At 38.7% G+C, this 23183-nt stretch overlaps 1 protein-coding gene across 1 annotated transcript in view; it reads right to left on the bottom strand.

The window, feature by feature from the left end:
- Nucleotides 1–22067, bottom strand: part of myom3 (myomesin 3) — an 88700-nt gene extending 66633 nt beyond the window's left edge. The window contains exons 1-4 of the mRNA XM_037676814.1: nucleotides 22014–22067; nucleotides 18275–18403; nucleotides 10734–10838; nucleotides 924–1077 (exon numbers count right to left, since the gene is read on the bottom strand). Of these exons, the coding sequence (XP_037532742.1) occupies nucleotides 924–1077; nucleotides 10734–10838; nucleotides 18275–18381 (366 nt within the window). The 5' untranslated portion in view covers nucleotides 18382–18403; nucleotides 22014–22067. The remainder of the gene's footprint in view (nucleotides 1–923; nucleotides 1078–10733; nucleotides 10839–18274; nucleotides 18404–22013) is intronic.
- Between the last annotated feature and the right edge of the window lie 1116 nt (nucleotides 22068–23183).

Genomic DNA, 23183 nt, shown 5'->3' with positions numbered 1-23183 from the left:
TATATATATATATATATATATATATATATATATATATATATATATATTTATTGTAATGATATCCAAAATGCTGCTGTCAGGATTTTAATGAGAGTTAGTAGGAGAGATCATATCTCTCTGGTTTTAGCTTCTCTCCATTGGCTCCATGTCAAATTTAGAATACAGTTCAAAATCTCACTTCTAACCTACAAAGCTCTCAACAACCTAGCTCCATCTTATCTTACAGATCTTATTGTTCCATATTTTCTTAACAGAGCACTTTGTTCTCAGACTGCAGGTTTACTTGTGGGTCCTAGAGTTTCTACAAGTAGGATGGGAGGAAGATCTTTCAGTTATCAGGCTCCTCTCTTGTGGAACCAACTTCCAGTTTCTGAGAATGACACATTGTCTAGTTTTTATACTGTGCTTAAGAGTTTTCTTTTTCATAAATCCTATAGTTAGGGTCGGCTTGGGCTTCCTGAGCTATCCCCTAGTTATGCTGCTATAGGCTTACGCTACAAATTGACCACATTTCCTCTATCTGCTGTTGTCTTTACTTGCTTTACTCTACCTGTTTACTAAACCCAGCTGCTCAAAGCAGATGGCCGCTTGTCCTGCGCCTGGATCTGCTGGAGGGTTCTTCCTGTTAAAAGGGCGTTTTCCTTTCCACTGTTGCCTTTGTGCTAGCTCAGGATGGGAGACCATGACTAAGTGAAGATTCAACACAATCTGCTGGCTTCCTTAGATAAATAACTTTTACTAATTGGTTTTTATGTCTGTTAATGTTTTCGTACAGTGCCCTGAGACCACTTCTGATGGGACTTAACTGAACTGAATTGAATTCATCTTTGTAATTCATTTACTATACTTGACTGATTCTGAGAGAAATAGTAACAACAACAACACTAACAATAACAACAACAATAATAATAATAATAATAAACCTTTCTTCGAAGTGCCATTTTGTCAACACGAGCACGCAGCACATGTTGGTTTCGGATTACGTCTAGCTCAACCTTCTCAGCCTCGTTTCCAAATCGTGTCCACTCCTCCCTCTGATACTCCACATCGGTAGCCGCTGTTTCCTGCAGGATTTCCCTAATAGAAACAGTTCAGATAATTAAAAGCTTTATTTTTATGTACTTGACACCTTTTTCTAAATAAAACCAGTCAACACAAAGACTACCGTATTTTTTGGCCTATAAGTCACGTTTTTTTTTTTTTTGCATAATTTGCATGCCCTGTGACTTACAGGTCGAATCGACGTTTTTATGGATTTTTTCCCATATTTATAAACCAATATTTGGCTGAGATATGACCGTTTTCATTCATTCTGACTAAAAAAAGTGAACACTACCATTTTCAGCCACTAGATGGTGCTTGAGTAATAAGACATGCCGTTGTATCATGTAATAGGTGAAAGTAGCTAGTAATGACACAATAGGCTTGCCATAGGCTGCCACCGTCATCTGCCTGGAGCAACTGAATCAGCTTCATTTCGCTGCACCGCCCCGGTGAAATGCAGCTGATCTGACCATCAAAGTGCCTTTATTAAGTAAAAGTTCAACTGAGACACACCTTTACTATAAAGTCGAGCAAACAAATAATAGTTTTTAGGTGGTTTTCTTGTTAAATTTTGAAAAAATGGATGGAGTCGCCTTCGGCACATTCATGTTTCCACATATCAGCTTTTGAAAATGCAGCTGATTGGACTGTCAAAGTGCATTTATTAAGCAAAAGTTAGAAGGAGACACACCTTTACTATAATTTCGAGCAAACAAATAATAGTTTTTAAGTGTTAATCTTGCTAAATTCTTGTTAAAGTCCTCCTGTACACGCCCCCGCAGCCGCCATTTGGCAGCCAATCGATTTTTGGCACAACACCAGCCCACATTTCCAGGTTGTCAGTGGTGACACGTAACAAACACGGCGCGTCAGCAGTGACGTATAATAGATGTGACGTATATGGCGAAGCGACATATTTATGAATTTTTCTACTTTATTAGACATATTTGGACTGACTTGTAGGGCGGTGCGATGTGTACGGTGAAAAATACGGTAATTCAAAACAGTCATCATTTGATCTAATAAGTGGGCCAAGCAAAGAAACACATTTGAAGGGTTGATTTAACATTTCTACTATAAACGAACGTGTTTAGAATCTGTCAAAACGTGTTTAACCTTCAGCAGAAGAAGTAATAAGAATAGAAACTGCAACAAAGGCAGAAGTTTGAGCGATGTTTGGAGCAACATGTGTCAGCCATGCTCACTCGATCTTGTGAGGCCTGAGAAGTTGAGTGTAAATCCAACTTGACTGTCACCACTGATTCACATGAATGTGAAGTGATATGCTGCAGTCACTCAAAAACCACTCAGGTGTTGCGGTTCATATGAGTGCAGTGTCACTGGCTGTGTGAGATCATCTTTCATACTTTTCCTCAAGCTGTTCTGATGGTGATTTTGAGGAGTTCAAGTATTTTTCTTTTTTCTTTCAGTCAGAAGAAACATTCTTGTTTTTCCTTTGGACAGCAATGTCATATAGTATACATTAGTCAACAAATATAAAGCAGTGGATGGTTTATACTGTTCATTTAAAAAAACAATAAACAATATTAAGATTATCTGACAAAATTAAACCATTTTAATGATGGCAAATGAAAAATGAACCAAAATTTCTGAACTGAAATGAAGTTATTGTCTACATTGTTTTTGTTGTTTTGCACTCTCTTTGCTTATTTTAAAGAAAAATAAAGTGGAGTAAGCTGTTGGGGGGTAGAATCAGTTTTGTGTTGTGTGTTTCCTTGACTGATGAAGCCTTCCGGATCGAAGGCGAAATGTTTCAGCACAAAAAAAGAAACTGTCCAGATGACCTGACTGAAAAATGTTGGATTGTGTACCTGGATTATTGAGCATGGACTTTGTTGAACGTTGATGAATTGTGATTTTTGATGAGCTAAAATTAGAAACATCTTATCTAAAAATGATGCAGAAAAACTGGTTCATGCATTTGTCATGTCTAGACTGGACTGTTATTATCTGGGTGTCCAAATACTTTTTCAAAAAGTCTTCAGTTGATCCAAAATGCTGCTGCCAGAGTCTTGACTGGAGTTAGTGGGAGAGATCATATCTCTCCAGTTTTAGCTTCTCTCCATGACTCCCTGTCAGATTCAGAATTGAATTCAAAATCTTACTTCTAACCTACAAAGCTCTCAACAATCTAACTCCATCTTATGTTACAGATCTTATTGTTACATATTTTCCTAACAGAGCACTTCGCTCTCAGATTGAAGGTTTACTTGTGGATCCTATGAGTTTCCAAAGGCAGAATGGGATGAAGATCTTTCAGTTATCAAGCATTTCATTGTACTGTTAACCCTGTGTTAACCTTGCTTGCATACGACAAATAAACGCAACTTGAACTTGAACTTGTAGAACCAACTTCCAGTTTCTGTTTGTGAGCCGGACACATTGTCCAGTTCTAAGACTGGGATTAAGACTTTCCTTTTTGATCAATTCTATAGTTAGGGTTGGCTTGTTATGCTGCTGTACACTTGGACTACTAGATGACAAACTGTCCTCATTTCCTAAAATGAATTGTTAAAATTGAATAGTTTTCATTTGATAATATTTCTATTTTAAGTAGATTCTTGACCTGCCATTGTGTATCTGTTCCTCTCAAACTCAACCGGTCGAAGCAGATGGTCGCTTGTCCTGAGCCTGGTTCTGCTAAAGGTTTCTTCCTCATGAGAGAGTTTTTCCTTTCCACTGTCACCTTCATGCTTGCTCAAGATGAGAGTTCTGTGATGGAGTTAAAATCAAAGCAGTCTGCTCCTCAGATAAATAATGTTAAAGTATTATTTGTATGTGTGGAAGTTTCTGTTCAGTGCACTGAGATGACTTCTGTTGTGACTTAGTGCTTTACAAATAAACTGAACTAAATTGAACTGAACTGAATTAATGGTAAGGTATGACATACATGATACAGTCACATAGTGCAGCAGCAACAAACATATTAGGTGTTACAGATGTGGCTTAGTGCAGTGCTATTCCACATGTGATTCCACAGCAGACATTGGAGTAATTCTGTATATGTATCCTTATGATTTTTTTTTAATTTTTTTTTTACAGAACTTGTTAAATGACTACACCTGTTCATCATATCAAAGTTATGTCTTATAAATTTAAAATTACGTCTTATAGATTATAAAAAGTTATATAATCAGGTCGCTCATGTAAATGAGTCTTCGAGGCTCAATGGGAAATAACCTGTATAAATAAAGGTCTAACAATGTATTCTGCAAATTTAATACATTTTTGTGTACTTATATTATCGTACTATAATGATTAGAACTCAAGGATTGTATGTTTAAGTAAATGTTGATTGCTATATCTTGGTCTTTGTACCTGAATTTGCACTCAAGGTACATTTTGAAGGTTGTTAAGCAAAAGAAGAAGCCTTTAAACAACTGTGGAACCCAAAGGTAATCAGTACCCATACATGTAACGCGTGTGGCTCTGAGTATTTCCAGACAACATCAAGCACCTCTTGTGTACGCGCAGTTCATCCATATGCATTGATTTAAACATGCTCCAGGACAGTCCTGAACGTTGACTGCATTTTAAGCGCAGCGTTTTAATAGTCTTCTCTCAACACAGGAGAAACGCTTGTGTATCCTGAACCATCCTTTGATTGACAGTCCCCAGGGCTTCACTATTTGAGAGCATACTTCACAAACACATAAACATCCATTGTCCCGGCAAAGAGCAGAATTATTTAGTATTCACACACAATTTTACTGCCTTGATGGCAACTGGAGCATGAATGGACCCCCAAATGGTCGTAATCATTTTGTAAAATGCGAACACTGCATGAATGAATATGCATACACTTGCATAGATGCATATGCACACTCAGGTGCTCAAAGACTCAGTTTTGAATTGCGATGCCACTGACTAATTTAGTGTGTGTCAATGTTTTTAATCTCTTGGCTCAGAAGAGTTCATCCTTGAGGGGGTGAATTACTGCAATCCTGATTAAGTCAATGAGTATGAGGCGGTTCGTGGCTTAAATATTGCTCCAGATGGAAATTTAGAAAATGGTTGACGCAAAACATATGTCTTTTCCCTAAACACGTAAGCGAGGTGGTGGAAAACCCAGTCAGATAGAAACATGTGGTTGGAGCTAAACTGCAGAGAAATTGAAACCAATACCACCCATTCCCATCTTGTTAGACCCAAAGTAACATTCCAGCCCTCAAGAGTTTCAGCATCATCTTTAAGACTTTCTGTATCCCTACAAGTTAATCAGCCTCTGTGCTAAATCGCCTTGATGATAAAGTTTCAGTCCACAGAACTTCATCAGCACATCAAAGAAGCAATGGTGGAGAAAGCAGGCTTCAAACAGATTTAATCTAGCTAATTCAAAAGGCAGAATGATTTAGCGAGCTGGAAAAGTCTGAAGGTGAGAAAAACAGAAAAAAACGTAAACGAATGGAATTGGCTGTAAGTTATAAGACTGCTGGTTATGGTGGCGGCATGGGAGAGGACACCAACTGAAAGGTGAGATGCTGAGCTTGCAGAGCCACGTGGTTACACGAATTTAAAAAAGTTCCTTTTGAGAGAGTAAAAATAGTGTTTTTTAGCATTAATGCTGAAGTTCAGACATTAGATATGTCGTATTTGTTTTGACACAAAAGTCCAAGTACGTTTCAGTTGTATTGTAGAACCATAAAGAGGCTGTTGCTGTTGCTGCTGCTAAGCCTCCAATTGTGAAAGTGCTTTTAAATCTCAACACAGACAGCGTGTGACCCAGACAGGACAAGGTGCCCTTACAGCAAAAGAGGGATTTTGGTAACGCAAATCAAGTCACTAGAGGCAATAATCCCCCCGCTTCTGTTCTCATGTGACCCGAACCTCTCTATTCTAAGACCTTATTTTTAGATATGACACGCTGTTTCTGACAGCTGAGCAGTAATCCTGTCCTGGCAGCACGATCATCAGCGACTAAAGAGAGGACGGCTCTGCAGCGCATGTTGTCAACAAAAGATTCAGATTCACTTATGTTTAGAGGATTTGAGAATTGGTAGCTAATGACGTCTGGTTGCAAAACAAATTATCTCTTTTTTTTTTTTCTTTAGTAAACATTTTCACTTCATTTATTTTTATTTTTCTGTACATGGATTTGTGACTAAGGGGGAAAACAGTTTGATAAGTTGTCCTAACTAATCCTATTAATTTTGCTTTGGCTAAATTGGTTAATAACACTTTAATTGTTAATAGGAATATTTCAATTTAAAGTTGTGAAAATCTTGTGAAATAATAAGCTGCACTTTATCAAACATTGGGTGTCTGTTATTAGGGTTACTGTAACCAAATACATTGATAAAGTTAGTGAATAATTATAGTTATGGCTTGAAAATTAAGTAGTACACCTTTTTTATATAGCAGACTTTTTGACTTTTAAATTGTAGCATTAATGAGGCTGATTTCCTACTTAAAGAGAGATTTTCTTACTTTAAAACGAAGCAACGTATAAAGGTGCAGAAATGAAATCCAGCTCTTGTTAATTAAGCATTTTCTACTATTTTCAGTACTAAAAGCTGCAATGAAATAGTTTTGTAGAGAAACAAATATTCATCGTACACATTAAAGCCAAAATTTATTTCAGTAATTCCTTCCATAAAACTGCAGACTTTCCCTAAAATAGACTTAATTAAATCTCTTACAATGTTTGAAATAGGTTTATTGCCTCTCTCAACAAAAATAGTAAATCTATTATGTATGGCATACTTTTTACTGGTCAAAAAAAAAAAAAGATTTTGCACTCCTTTAGTTTCAGCTCATTTGATACAATAATGTATTGTAACCGACAAAAAAGATCCAACTCTATTATCAAAACTTAATAATTGATCCCCAATTAACAGAACAAAAACTTGGAAATTAAAACTTGAATTAGTGTTTTTTTTTTGGTTGTTGTTTTTTGCTATTTAATTTCTCTTCTTCCTCTTTTGGCTTTTCCTTTTTTACTGGTTGCTACAACAATTCATCTTCCTTCTTTTCAATCTGTCCTCTGCATCCTCTGTCCTCACTCCAAATACCTTCATGTCCTCTCTAACTGTATCAACATATCTCTTCAGTCATTTTCCTGGCAGCTGCATTTCTAACATCCTTCTACCAGTATACCCACTGTCCCTCCTCTGGACATGTCCAAACCGTCTCAGTCTGGCCTCTCTATCTCCCAGTTGTTCAACCTGTGCTGTACCTCTGATGATCTCATTGCTAATCTTCTTGGATCAATCTTCCTAATTCATTCATGTCACTCCTAAGGAGAACCTCAACATCTTCATTTCTGCCACTTCCAGTTCTTTCTCTTGTCTTTTTGTCATAGCTGGTCTCACCACTGTCTTGTAAACTTCTCCTTTGACCTTTGTTAACAACCTTTTGTTACAAATCACTCCTGAAAATTTTCTCCATCTTCTCCATCCTGCCAGGACTCCTTTTCACCTCTTTACCACACTTCCCATTTTCCTTGACAGTGGACCCCAAGTACTTGAAGTCCTGAACCTTTGTGACCTCTGCTCCTTGTAGCCTCACTGTTCCACCAGCCTCCCTCTCATTCACACACATGTACTCTGTATTACTACGGCTGACTTTCATCTCTTCTTTCAAGTGCATACCTCCACCTATTTAAGTTCTCTTCCACCTGTTCCCTGTTCTCACCACAGATCACAATCTGCAAAATATAGTTCACAGGGATTCCTGCCTGACCTCATCTGTTAGTTGGTCCATCACCAGAGCAAACAAGAAGGGGCTCAGAGCCAATCCTTGATGCACTCCCACCTCCACCTTGAAGCTATCTGTCACTCCTACTGCACATCTCACCACTGTCCTGCTGTCCCCATCAAAGTTCAAAGTTCATGGTGGTTCAAAGTTCTTTATTGTCATTCGCATCACATGTGGTACATGAGATGGAATGAAATTATGTACTCCAAGTCCCATTTACACCCAAAATAGCAAAAATATAAAGTATAAAAAAGAAACAGGGATCTAAAATATATGCTACACAATAATAATGTAGGGCAGCACGGTGGCACAACTGGTAGAGCTGCTGCCTCTCAACGAGCAGGTCCTTGGTTCAAACCCTGGTCCAGGGGCCTTTCTGGGTGGAGTTTGCATGTTCTCTCCGTGCATGCGTGGGTTTTCTCCGGGTGCTCCGGTTTCCTCCCACAGACCAAACACATGCATGTTAGGCTGATTGGTAACTCTAAATTGTCCCTAGGTATGAGTGAGAGAGTGAATGGTTGTTTGTCTCGTTTGTCTCTATGTGTCCCTGTGATGGACTTGCGACCCGTCCAGGGTGTACCCCGCCCCTCGCACAGTGATTGCTGGACAAGGGCACCAGCGACCCCCGTGACCCAAAATGGAATAAGCGGGTAAAGATAATGGATGGAGAACATGAGTATGTTGTGAGCAGATGGGCATGAATATAGCAGCTTATGGGTAAGAAATCGGCAGCATGGATAATCAGCAGCACAAAGTGACATATCACCATTTAAAGTGTCATTACAGTGATTTTTTTCTGGTTAGATATGCATGAGTCTAACAGCTTCAGGGTAGAAGCTGTTCCTCAGTCTAGTGGTTCTACACTTAATGCTCCTCAACCTCCTGCTTGAGGGGAGTGGGGCAAAAAGTGCATGTGCTGGGTGAGTGGAGTCCTTCATGATGCAGGTGGTTCTCTTCCTGCATCTAGAGGTGTAGATGTCTGTGATGGTGGGGAGACTGACTCCAACAGTCTTCTGTGCAGCCTTCACCACTCTCTGCAAATCTTTTCTTTATGCAGCTGTGCAGCCTCCATGCCACACGTTGATGCTGGAGCACATGATGCTCTCCAATGTACACCTAGAAGGAGGTGAGGACTGAGCTTCCTCCCTCAGCACCCTGTCATATGCTTTTTTTAAATCCACAAAGACACATTGAATTTCTTTCTGACCCTCTCTGCACTTCTCCATTAGCATTCTCAAAGCAAAGACGGCATCTGTGGTGCTCTTTCTTCATGCTCCTCCCTTTTTTGGAAATAAGTGTTGACAACCATTTTCATTCTCTTGACAAAATCCACCACCATCTGTCCTTCTTGGTTTCGTTCCATGACACCACACTTACCCATCACTTCCTCATCCCCATTGTTTCTTTCACCAACATGTCCATTGAGGCATGCTCTGATCACCACTCTCTCTCCTCCCTGGGAATACTCTCTATCACTTCATCCACATACTTCCAAAATGTATCTTTCTCTTCTATGTCACATCCAACCTGTGAAGCATAACCACTGACAACATTTAGCATCAGATCTTTTACTTCTTCCTTTAAACACACCACCCTTTCTGACACTCTTTTCACCTCTACTACATTCTTTGCCAACTCCTCCTTTAGGACCACCCTTGCTCCATTTCTTTTTATCCACACCATGGTAAACTTAAACCCTTCTCCAATGCTGTAAGCCTTGTTGCCCTTCCACTTGGTCTACTGGGCACATACAACATCTACCTTCCTTCTCTGCATCATGTCAGCCAACTCTATACTTTTGCCTGTCATTGTCCCCACATTTAGAGTTGCTACCCTCAGTCCTACATTCTTGAATTTCCTCTTCTCCCTCTGTCTCCTGACATGTTTCTCTCCTCGTGGTCTTCAACTAACAGTAGCACACTTTCTGCCGGCACCCTGTTTGTCATCAGCACCGGTGGCGGTCGTTATTAACCCGGGCCTCGACCGATCTGGTATGGTGTCACTTTGATGAACTCACACATTAGTTTTACCTGACACAACCCTCACCATTTTTCCAGGCTTTGGCCCAGCGCAAAAGATACACTGGTAGGAGCTCCCTAGTGGCTGTTTTTGCTATTTAATTTCCCTATGAAGCAAAAAATAAAAATATGTTAAAGAATTTGTAAACTTATAATTGTAAAATTTTACAAACTAACATTTTACTTCTTCCAACAGAAAGTAGTTTTTTTCTCCTCTTCTCTGTACAAAATAAAAAGTGAAAGCTATGACTCATTTAAATGATTATGACTTATTGCTGTCGTGACATTCTTAAAAAAACAAAACAAATGAAAGGACCCAGCTGGCCTCACAGAGAGATGGATGAGAAAGGGGAAAAGCCTGATTTCTATTATAGATTGAGTGTTTAAAAGCTCTTGTTCTCTACTTTCTTTGCAGCATAATACATCAGTGAAACTTGACCTACTCTTCTTTCTCCAATTAAGAGCAGAGAAAGAGGATTTGGTGGTGAGTTTTGATGGAGGCAGAGCTTTATGACATGCTCAGATCATCTAGGAAGGAAGTCCTCAGGAGACAAGTGGAGGCTTGCTCGCAGTCTTTAATTTAGTTTCTGAAAAGGAGACCCACACAGATTTAGTAATTTTGTATCCACAAAAGATTTTCCGAGATGAGAAATTTAAATATGCTTCTTTAGTGAGGAGCTGCAGCTGGAGGTCAGAATTTTTCTCTATAAAGATATTGCACTATTTTATAGATACTTGAGTTATACATAATATTTTAGGCTTTTTGGGATGTATTACATCATGGTATGATACTGCTAGGCTGTATAACTTCTAATTATAAGAGCTATCTATCATGATATATCAACTAAGTTGAAATATAAATTGATATTATGAATATTAGTTTTAATTTATTAAAATGTATTTCTTGATCTATGATGAGGACTACTTGTCTATTGTGGCAGCATGTTTTCTCACCATGTCCTGTGGCAGGGCAAGTTGCTCATATTGAGGATCTCTTTGACAGACATCACATCAGCAGGAATGATAGGATACAAACCAGAAGGAGAAGCTTCCTCATCGCTGGGGAGTCGGCGCATGTTGAGGAGGAAAGGAAACAGTCTGATTAACACACACCTTGCAAATCAAATGACACAAGTAAAAGAGAAAAATGGAGATCTGCTTTCATCATCCTTTAGCGTTATTTATTCTGGTAATTGAGAAAATATGTGCTCATATTAGCCTGTCTTTTCATTTTGTCATGGATTATGGCACATTATCTAATCTATTCATGGGATCATTATTCTCCTCTGCCACTTGAAAGCAGCACCAGCTCTAATTTTCTCTGACTGAGCAGCAGAACAGGGCGTACATCAGAATGAGCTCTGCCTAATGCTGATATATGTAAGGTGCATGAGGAGTCATGTTTCTATGCACCTCAGGGATTCAGCCAGCTATTCACACCCCCCCAAAAAGAGGGATTAAATGTGAATAAATTGCTAGGTCATTATTGTATTAGCAAGAATCAAAATTTCAGGAAATGGTCAGAAACAATGGCTAGTCTAAACCTGAGAGAAAAAGCTGCAATTGTTCAAATTAAAATTTCAAAAAGTATTCATGAATTCATTAAAAAGAAAACAAACATTTTGCTTCACTGAGATGTTGTATAAATCAGGTTACTTTAAAATGTTTGCACAGTAGTGTCATTTACTGTATTATTCATTCTTTGACTTAAAATAAAAAGCAAGTATGAGTCACAATAAAAGTGCAAAAGCAAGGATCCTCTGTGCATTTTAAAATGCAAAACTAGTTACTTGTCTTTTGAAATGTAACCTATTTATGTGATTTTACAAGGTAAAGTCTCTGGGTGCATCCTGTGCGCGAAGTCTAATTTAGCAACTCAAACAGTGCAGCCTACTGTCTGACCCAATTTTACTCAAGTGTTAGAAATGTCATAATCATAATCAGCTGCTTCAGCTCTGTCAGTGTTCCCCTTTCTCTCATCAGTGTACGAACACACATGCTATTGTCTTCAGGGAGCGTACTCAGTCAGGGGGAACAGTGGCTGCTGATGAGAGCTCACACACATAATAATGTGGGCTAAAGGCCAAAGGTTTGGCTCTTTATAATAGTTTTTTTATGGTGCAGTGCTTTTGGTGTTTGTTGTGCACCATAGTATCTTAAACCTTCATGTCCTACGATGTATTTGTGTCAGGTTTTATTTATGCTGTTTGTGTGTTTTGTGTAGCGTTAGATCACAAACTAGAGAAACTGCATTTCCTGTGAAAATGCAGTGTGAATGCTTATTGCAGAAGAACTTGCTGAAAAACAGCTGAAATGAGCTAAAAACACACTGAATGCAGCTGAAATGAAATAACAAGCCTTAATGAGCAGGAGGAAGCAGAAATAACACTTTTTTTTTGATGATTTAGTTATTAATTAGCAGAAATGAGTGCAAAAATTAGGAAATAAGCTAAAAAAAAGCCAAAATTTGCAACAAAAAAAAAAGCTGAAAAGTAGCTGAAAAGACAGAAAGATGCTTAAACTACCAGTAGGAAGTGGAAGGAGCTGAAATGAGTTTAAAAATGTGGAATTAGCTGAAAAGGCTAAAATTAGCATAAACAGTAGCTGAAATAGGGCAGCACGGTGGCGCAACTGGTAGAGCTGCTGCCTCTCAGCGAGCAGGTCCTTGGTTCAAACCCCGGTCCAGGGGCCTTTCTGGGTGGAGTTTGCATGTTCTCTCCGTGCATGCGTGGGTTTTCTCCGGGTACTCCGGTTTCCTCCCACAGACCAAAAACATGCATGTTAGGCTGATTGGTAACTCTAAAATTGTCCCTAGGTGGGAGTGAGAGAGTGAATGGTTGTTTGTCTCGTTTGTCTCTATGTGTCCCTGTGATGGACTTGCGACCCGTCCAGGGTGTACCCCGCCCCTCGCACAGTGATTGCTGGACATGGGCACCGGCGACCCCCGTGACCCAAAATGGAATAAACGGGTAAAGATAATGGATGGATGGAAGTAGCTGAAATAGCAGCAAAAGTGGAAACTAACAGAAAAAAGCTGAAAGAAGCATGGCAAGCTGAAATTACCATAAAGAAGTTAATTAGGCTGAAAGTAGCAGTTGACATGAAAAACTTGAATTTATCTGAAAACAGCTGAAATTAACTAAAAATGCTAAAAAAAAATTTTTTTAAAAGATAGCTGAAAAGGCAAATCAAGCTTAAATTAGTAGAAGAAAGCAGGAATAACACGTTTGCCCAATTAGGTTGAAAGAAGCATGAAATTAGCACATAAAGGTGGAATTTATCTAAAAAAAAAGCTGAAATTAGCCAAAAAATAACAACAACAAAAAAAACCACAGCTAAAAAGCAGCTAAAAAATCAGAAAGCAACTTAAATTATCAGAAGGAAGTGGAGAAAGCACTTTTTGCTGAATTAGGCTGAAAAAAGTTGAAATGACTACATAAAATGTGGAATTAGCTGCAAACACTAAAATTAGCACAAAACAGCTAAATAGAAAAAAGCTAAAACTGTCAGAAATAAGCTAAAATGAGCACAACAAGCTGAAATTAGCAGAAAGGAGTTAGCAGAAACACTAAAGTGTTGTTAGCAGACAGACTCTGAAAAGAGCACAAACCAGCTGAAAAAGCAGCTGAAATTAGCTGAAAGTTGCTTAACAAAAGGTTTAAATTTGCACAAGGAAGCTGAACCAGAACATAAATGTGAAAGGAGCAGTAAAAGGTAAAAAACACTAAAGATATGAAGGATGTGAAACAAGCTTATTTCATTTTATGAGAAAACAGTGGTGGAAAAGGCTAAATATTTCTACAAGGTAAAGTTGCACCAGTACCAAAAGTCATAACAGGATTGGTCTGAAAGAGCTGAATATTTTTCATACAGTATGTAATAGCTTGAAAACTGTGGGACGAGAATCACGCCGAAAAACGTACGTAAGAAAACTGGATCACAACAGTGTGGATGCTTCATAAGCATTGGTGACCGTGATTCATGGCAATGAGATCGAAAGAAGTATTTGTAACAAGAAAAGCAAACATTTCTGTTGTTCTATCCACAGAAGAGATTTATTTGTTTATTAGGAGCAACGACAGTTATAATATGCATGAATGTCATTTTTTGGGATTGAGTTAGATTTATTTTGAACATGTTGTGTCTAATGTGTACGTAAAAATTCAATACAGAACAATCCATCTTCTCTAAGGTAACACACACTTGAAAAATAACTCACAAGATGTGTTCCAGAACTGTTTACTCAGGTGTGTGCGTGTGTTTCACACAACCCCCAACTACAGTTGCCAACAACGTATAGCCTCAGGTGTTCTTTTCAGCAAGTCATTTTACAAATTGCAATGCAAATTACCACAACTTCTCGTTTTCTTTTGTTTGCAAACACCCACAAAAATTCCCCATTTCACGGTGTTCAGAGAACGACTTCTGCTTTTGCTGTCCTGCTTTTGTTTTCGTGCTTTGTTTAGGTTCCCTGTGTGTGCTCAGAGCCTTGTGTCGTTTAATAATGTAGCTCAGAGCCTGCGGCTGAGCAGTACTGCACGAGTACAGCCACAGTTATGCACACACAGAGAGACGCAAACACTCAGGACGTGGCAAATAAACACTTAACGTGCGGCTTGCACACTGCGCAGAGGGTGAACGTTCATGCTTTTTTTAAATAAACAAGAACAACCTTCCTCAAAATCAGGAGGAAATGACAGGAGGAATTAAAAAAGAGGAAAACGTGAGCAGTACAGGACGATCTGTTTTTAGTGTTTCATGTCAGCAGGGAAAGGTCAACGCACACAAGACAAAAAATAAACAGCAAACTATTGTTGGCAGAAGCACATCACTTCTTTTAAAATGATCAACATGAAATCACTTCTTCTTTGTGTTTTATGAAACCTATTAAGAGACCACTTTTAAACTGTGTTCTAGTAATTACTCCCAGGTTTGCACACTAATATAGTTTTTCCCACAGTAAGTAAAATGCTACAATCAAGTAGAAAAACAGCAGCCTAGATTTGCACAACTAACACATCAGACTCACATTTTGCAAAACATTAACACTTTTATCTACTTTAGACCAAACATACTTTGTACATCATTATGTTTATTTGCCATTTCAAAGCTCTGACTATCTAAATCAGTGGTTTTCAAACTGGGGTTCCTGGACCCCCAGGGGTCCACCAGCCAGTGCTTGCGGGTTATACATATATATATATATATATATATATATATATATATATATATATGGCCACACCTACGTACCAAGTATTTAAACACAACCACGTAGGTTTAATTAAAAATACAGTAATTTGTAATAAGCACTTTTGTTGCATGCATTTGCTGTGAATAGTTTTTTACAGTTTCCATCAACACAAATGTTTGCTGAGCTTACGGTAGCAATGAAAACTGGAATGTACTTTTGCATATTTGTATATACTGAACACATAAATATTTTCATCAGTGTGCAGGATTGGTCTTGTGTACTACTGCTTTGTGGTTTTTTTTTTCTTTCTGTAAAACTTGCAGTAAGTAAAAACAAAGTAAGTGTTCAAGGTTCAGCACATGCGAGTGTCTTTTGTTTAAAAAAGGAGGAAAATGTCATTATTTGAACAATGTGTTTGATACGGCATCAATAGTTTTTATAATGTTCAGTTTCACACAAGTGTTTAACTTTGCAAAATATCTGCGGTGTACTAAATGCATGTTTGATTGTAATTTTATAAATCATTTTGTATAAAAGGGACTCCGTTTTTAAATTGTGCTCAAACAAATACAAAAATCTGTAGCATGAAGGTAAATCTGTGTGAACTGAGTATGGTATAAGTACACACCTGCTCATTTAAAAAAGTAAAACAATTATTTTTACACCAAAAGAGTAGTTGAAATCATAAGTTCAATGTGAACTTGATGGAATAATTGCTTATTTTTACCATCCCCGAGGATAAAACCACGTCCAAATCTCTTTATTCTGCAGTTGGAGATTGTGGACCCACAGGTCAGTCTAATTTAATAACTCACCGCTGTGGGGCTGTGAAAACGAAGGCAAATTTGACTGGAGCATTTTGGAGCAGACCGGGAGTGATTCTGTTGATCTCAGTGGAATCACCTGCGTGTGTTTGCTTTGTGGTATTTTTCCTCTCGGACCGGCCTGCCGTACAATATTTGAGTGAATGTGTGAGGATGATGAACGCCATAATAGAAAGTGTTGCAGAGCAGTAAAAGCTAAATACATCAGAGTGAGGACAAAACATTTGGTGTAAGATAAGTTATATTGTAAGTTACGTTGTGGTCAGATTTGTGAAAATGTTTGATGCAGAGGAAATGTTTTACAGTAAATGTTTTATGAGTGTGCTGTGGCTGCAGGTAGGTTTTCTATGTAAATGACATTGTTCCTGTCTTTAGTTTTTGTTTTGCTGTTATAACTGTGGGCAATAACACATTTATTTGCATGTTCAAAACCAGTTTTCTGTTAATTCATTTAAATATTTAGGTTTCAAGTCAAAATATGATTTGAAACAGACTCCACTTATAGTCAAATAGCTGCTGTTTACTATGATTATCAGCTGGAAGTCATTTGAAGACATTTACACCTTTTTAGCAACTTGTTTACTCCCAAGTTAAAATTGAAAGTTTATTCTTGCCTTTATTTTTTGTTTACTTTGAAAATAAATGTGATCCTCGCTTCAGGAAATGTAGATCGATCTCAATAAGAGTGGTGATTACAATCATACAAACTGGAAGAACAAGAGAGGTTACAGCTTCTTCAGAAAACAGATTAATAAAATGAAAGCAGTGCGTGCATTTAAGAATTTCATTTCACTATAAATACTTTATAAATTTAAGCAGTTTAAACATCTGAGCCCATATGTTGTATTTTCCTTTTAAACACATTTCACGAGTAATTCACCCACCAGTGACAAAAATCTGTTCACAATTCGAGGTTTGCACATGTGAGTTTTTGTAGTTTATGAAAGTGATAATTTATTTGGATTATAAGTGAAAGTGGGATTGATATTCAGTGTTTTTCTTGACCTCAGTGAAACTGATCGTGCTGTTTTTCAGTACATTGTTGGCTGCTCGCAGCATTCAGCTCATTGTGTTCTAATGAAGATGAAAAGTTTCAGCATAATGAATATTTAAATGCATTTTTATGGGAGCTTCATTACATTAAATAGCTGGACACTTTGCTCCTCTGGTAATTGCTAATCCTGGTATTTGTGTGATTGAAGAAACAAACCTGAGTGCATCGTGCACGGCAGTGTTTATCCTAATGGAAGACACGGACCCTCGTGCAGTTTAATGACCTGAGATGTCAATAATAGTTTTTGTTTGGCAAATGAAGTGGCACAGAAGAATACTGCTTAGCTGCGATAAAACGTTTAGGATTACCGGTATTGTTCCACCCCCCTCGCTAAAGGCCATAGTATATTTGCTTTATGCCTCCATGTGCATATTTTGCCCCTTTTCCTAGAGCAGTAACCGTGTCCAAACCACCCTCCAATCGCTCCATCTAGCTCGCTTTGACTTTTTTCGTCGGCCACCAAGCACAACAACACCTGCACTTCTGCATTTGACCACGGCTTTGATATTATTGTTGTTGTATAGCTTCAAAATACTAAAAGATACGCTCCTCGAGTTATCGCTAATAGCAAGCGGGAGAGAAAAAATGGCGGCTCGACTTGTTTGGAAAGACTCCACAGACTCCTCCCCCCGACCAATCAGTGACCGACAGCGTTTCTGACGTCACGGCTTGGCTCGCTTGGACCCCTTGAGAAGCCGGGCCAGAATATAGGGAGGCGAGCCGGTTCCAGGAACAATGGAAAAGACCTCAAACACAGGCCAAGCCGGAAATATCCGACCCGCGCTGTGACAGTGGAAAAGGGTCATAAGTTGTCTGTAGCATCAGGAAAATATCTCATGAACCACTGAATGGATTTTGTTGAACCTTGCGGACAATGACGATTCTATAGATATGTGCAAGTTGTTAACTTTTGGAGAAAATCCAATTCAGTATGGCCGCTACAGACGACAGGCTCTAGAAAACACAACGGCTATAATTCAGCCACTCTTACAGATATTAATCTAAAATTTCCTGTAGAATTTCATTCAAATCACACTGTTGGTGTCGACCATGGTGTCAGTCCAGCTCAAGATGGCTGCCACAGCTAATAGATGTTTGCAAACACAAAAATACCCAAGTAGATTTTACAGATACTGAACTAAGATGTAATGTAGAGGGTCATTCACGTTACATTTTCTGAGCATGACACATCTGGATAGAACACGTGGTCGGACACATTATTTTCAAGGTTTAACCAACTCTCTTATTTGGCAACACAAGCTGATCTTAGTGTAAACCTCTGGTGATATGCAACTGCTAGATTGTTATCGGCTCTGCAGTTTAAAAATAATCGATCTGAGCAGATTCATCATTTAAACGATAAGCTTCTCGTGAACAGTACAACCAGCGTTGTCATTCCTTTATCTTCTGTCGGTAGAATCTGCACCTGGAAGTGAAGGTTCTCTTCTTTATCTGCGAAGACAGCTGCATGCTGTGAGACATCTGGGACGACTGCTGCTCCTGCTCTCGTAGCATCACCGTCTTGGTTTCCATGGTAACCCACCCCAGTCGGGACCTGATGGGAGGAGAGTCCAGGAGTGAGATTTCACAGCTGTGTAGGAGGAAGCAGGGTAGAGAGTCAAAGAGGACCACCCAGAGAAAGTACTGAGACCTCGGGTGTAAGAGCAACTTCATTAGGAGTCAGTTTTATTTAAGCGCCTCGCAGCGAGTGTTAGATCAGCTGAAAAATGGTTTTACATTTCCAATGTTTCAGTTAAATAAAGACAAGGATTGCTGTGTCCCTCCTTCACCTTTTCTTTATGTTCTTATCTTCACAACATATTTAATGGACATTAGACTCTCCCCTCCTCTCACTTCTCAAGCTCCTCAGATAAATAACATTATTAACTGACTTTTTATGTAAATTAATGTTCAGTTCCCTGAGATGACTTCTGTTGTGACTTGGCGCTTTATAAATAAACTGAAATGAATTGAAGCACGTCGTTGGAGCAGGTTTTATACACACAAATGACAATAAATCCTTGAATCGAACCTGCAGCTGTCCAACGTGACCGTTCTCAACACCACAGAGCAAACCGAGCTCTAAAAACTGTCGCAGAAATATTTGACTTTTAGTTTTATTCTTAAAAATTTACATTTCATCAATCCACAGTTTGACTTATGTAAATATCATTTGTCATGTTGACTCATGACAATGCACAGATAATACATTATGTGCTGCTAAACACAAACATTTTTTTAATAAAATAATTTAAAAAAAGATAAGTCTTCTTTTATGAAAAAAAAAAGCTTTCAAAACTTGAACTGTACTGTTTTAAAGAATACGTCTTATGACATGGTTTCAAAGTATTTTCTAAAGTGTATTTAAAAGCAGAACAGTTTGCAATTATTTTTCTTTCTGCATCAATATTAAACAGTTTCATTCTTGATTTAGAAGAAAGTGAATAGTAAATTTCTCATTTTTTGACTACCATTTTACAAAATAGTAGTAAACATCTATCACTAGTCATTTCAAATCCGATCCGAATATTGAACATAAAATATAGATAATAAAAAAAAAAATACATTTGTCTGTCAGTTCATCTAATATTATCATTGAACTGGCTGATCTTTAAAAAGAAAACTGACTAAAATAAAAGATTAATTTAAGCCCATCAGTGACTTGACTTATGGTCTTAAAATGTATTCTGTCCTTAAACATATTTCATACAATTCATTTTGAGAGCTTTATCTTTAAATGTTAATTTAATTGAGACCTTCAGGCAGTTTTTTTCTATTTTCTCAAAGAAAACGATTCATTTAATAAAACTGTAGTGAATTATATATTTGTGTGCAAACTAATGGGGTTTAAAAGGTGTTTTTATGGAAAGGTGTGTTACAGTCCCAGGTTAAATAAATCAACCTTTTGCGGGCCACTGAGCCTCTAATAATCCATCTGGTGAGGTCCGCCTTGCTGCTGTTCACAACTTGGCCGTCATTAATCATGTGGCTGTTCTGGGGAAGTGAAAGCAGAACGAGCCCAACAAACAGAATCAGGTCGCCTCTGAGTGATCACTTCATTCAGCCAAGAAACAGTATTGGTAACAAAAAGTGGTATTCTTTTGAAAGCATTGTGGAAAAAAAACAGAGTAGAGTTAGATAACAAGCTACCATACCATATTATTTTATTTATAAAGCACTTTAAACAGCGACTGGGCCAACCAACGTGCTAATACTTATTATTATATTAGAGGTTTTTTTTTCCTCAGGCAAGAAAAAAAAAGTCTGATAGGATTTTTTTTTTTGCCTCCAACTCCTACATGTGTCCAGTTAACCGTTGTTTTTGTCTGTCCAAACAGGTCTCACTTGTAAATGAGTCTTCGAGGCTCAATGGGATTTATCTGTTTAAATAAAGGTTGAATGAAAAAATACGCTAGCAGGTCAGCTGAATTCACTTTTATTGTGCAGCTCATTGCATTCACAGCGTGAGACATTAAAACTTATCAACCTTCATAGGTAAGTATCCTGATGCATGCTCAATAGTCCAGGTAGAAAAATTTAACAAGGTTAAGTCAGTTCCTCTGAACGGATTCTTCTTCTTGAAACGTTTCGTCTTTTATCTAAAAGGCCTCTTCAGTCTGAGGAGATGCAAGAAACTCAGTCTAATAAACAGCACCGTCTCATGGTGGATCAACCAGTTTATGGTTGACATCCAGAACTAGCTGTTCACATGATAAAGGAGGACCACCACCAGATCTCGCGATAGAAACAAGCAACCAGCTCTATGAAAACAAGCCCAAAACAAGCCCAACTGGCAACTCACCACATTGTGTAAAGCAGAGGCCATTTTAAACAGTATAAACATAAATGTATTATGGCATTACATCCATCCATCCATCCATTATCTTCACCCGTTTATTCCATTTTGGGTCACGGGGGTCGCTGGTGCCCATGTCCAGCAATCACTGTGCGAGGGGCGGGGTACACCCTGGACGGGTCGCAAGTCCATCACAGGGCCTATGGCATTACAAATAAATAATAAAAAAACATGCTAAACACTTTGAATAACATACTTTTAAGCTCTGCTAAAAAAATAATAATTTTGAATATGTAATTTTTTCTACATATTTTTAAAAACAAAACATCCTGCCATCTGCGTGTGAGTGAAGCCCCCTAGTGGTCAGTCATGGTACGAGTGTTTGGGGTGCGCGCCCACAAACGTATTTGTGTATGTCTATGTGTGCCTGTCACCTCGCCAACTTGGGCAGGAATGATAAACAGGAAACGGGGGTGTGGAGGGGACAAACTACCTACTACTACTCGTCTTTTGCTTTATTTTGCGGAGCTGGGAGATAATAAACTAGTTTCACTCGAAAAGGAAGGCTAGCCCAAATAAGCAACTTCACGTTCAAAACAAGCCCAAAAAACAGCAACTCATGACTCACAAGATTTGCAAGCGACTTTAGAAAAAAACAAGCCTAAAGTCGCTTGTAATAAGCGGACTTGGCAAATATGGTCGTTAGTGCCCCGATGGCCGCTTGCTACTCACAGGGTGCTGAGTGATACTAACAAAAACAGCATTGTAAGAGGAGGACTGTTGAACACGGAGACCCCCACCCCTGTTTAACGATGGACGGGTTCTCTTCACAAAGATGGCTTCCTTTACTCCTCTCTTACCTTCATAGGTAAGCCTGGATCCAAGGCCTCTGGACAAAAAAGAGCTAGCGCAAAGTGGTACCAATTCTACAACCATTGCCACTTTCAGTCTCTCGAGTGAAACTCTCACCTTTTATATGATTAAAAACTGTTACAATAGAAGATCATTAAATGTTCTGTACGCTAAGGAAAGCTCTGTCCGCACACAATGAGAAGCTCATAACATCCAAACAGAGTAATTAAAAGCTACATCCACTGAGGCCGTTGCAAAACGAGGCCATTAAAAAGTTCATCTGGAAAAACAAGCAAGCATGCCCAGGATAAACGAGAAGAATCTTCCCTGACAATTCAAAGACGGACTAATTACTAGCTTTTAGCAGTTGTACTGAAGGGGTACAGTATGCAGTTTACACAGGCTTACTGTTATCATGTAAGGTAATGAGAGTGCCTTGTTTAACTGATTAAAAAGCAAAATCCCCCAAAAGCTAATTTTAGTGGGTCAAGGAGAGGTTTGAGGAAACAACACTTACCCTTTCTTAAAGATGTTGTCTGCGTTAAGATGATGTATGGGACAAAAGTGTTCCTTTTTCCTTTTTGTCTGCCCGTTTGTTTCTCACCTTGAAGATATTGTTGACTCTTTGTGTCTCACCTCTCTTTAATACCTCTTACTGACTGTCTTCATCCCCTTCCCTCTCTCCATTACATTTCCATAGATGAAAAGATGAGGGTGACCCTGAACACAAAGTGTCCTTCGGTGCCAACTATGTGGACAACACAATACTCTCTCATTCTTAAGTTGGTAAATATAGACCAATGACAACCTCCCCTGTCCACACACACCCTTATCCTGAGCCACACTTGTTCCCAAATGGACGCACAAAGCCACCACCACACACACACACACACACACACACACACAGACACACAAGTCATCACTAACAGCTATATTGATTTAGTGGACAAATGATAAAAGCACAAGGTGCAGTGACAGTAACTCCCCATACAATAACACCTGACAAGCTGATTAAAAAAAAACCCCATCTAGTTCATCTAACTGCCTCTACATTTTTACAATCCCATGCGTTCAAAAAGTCTTGGAAAGAGCAAGCTGGAGATCAGAGGAGGGAGATTGGAGAGCAGATGCAGAGGAGTCAAAGGAAAAGAAAGGAGGCATCATCATGAGAAAACCAGGAGACGCTGAACATGTGGGTCATTGAGCAGAATGAGGCTCCAAGTATCTGGTTTCTTTTCAAAATATTTGAACTTTGACTTTGCTTTTGAAAAGACGTTGTTCTTAATTGTGCTGCTCAATACCCCAAACCAAGAGCCAGACTGCAATGTTCTCACTTTTGAAAAGATCCGTCTCAAATTTGGGACAGAGCCCTGATGTGATCCAGTCTGAAGCATTCATGAGGGCATCTTTAAAATATTACTTTGCCCCCAGCCTCCCTCATTCACACACATGTACTTTGTCTTACTACGGCTGACTTTAATTCCTCTTCTTTCAAGTGCATACCTCCACCTCTCCAAGTTCTCTTCCACCTGTTCCCTGTTCTCACCACGGATCACAATGTCATCTGCAAACATCATAGTCCACGGGGATTCCTGCCTGACATCATCTGTTAGTCTGTCCATCCATCCATCCGTCCATCATCCATCCATCCATTTTCTTCCGCTTATCCGAGGTCGGGTCGCGGGGG

The sequence above is a fragment of the Nematolebias whitei genome, chromosome 5, assembly GCF_014905685.2.
Source record: "Nematolebias whitei isolate Nwh7 chromosome 5, NemWhi1, whole genome shotgun sequence".
NCBI lineage: Eukaryota > Metazoa > Chordata > Actinopteri > Cyprinodontiformes > Rivulidae > Nematolebias > Nematolebias whitei.
This window is presented reverse-complemented; position numbering and strand designations above follow the sequence as displayed.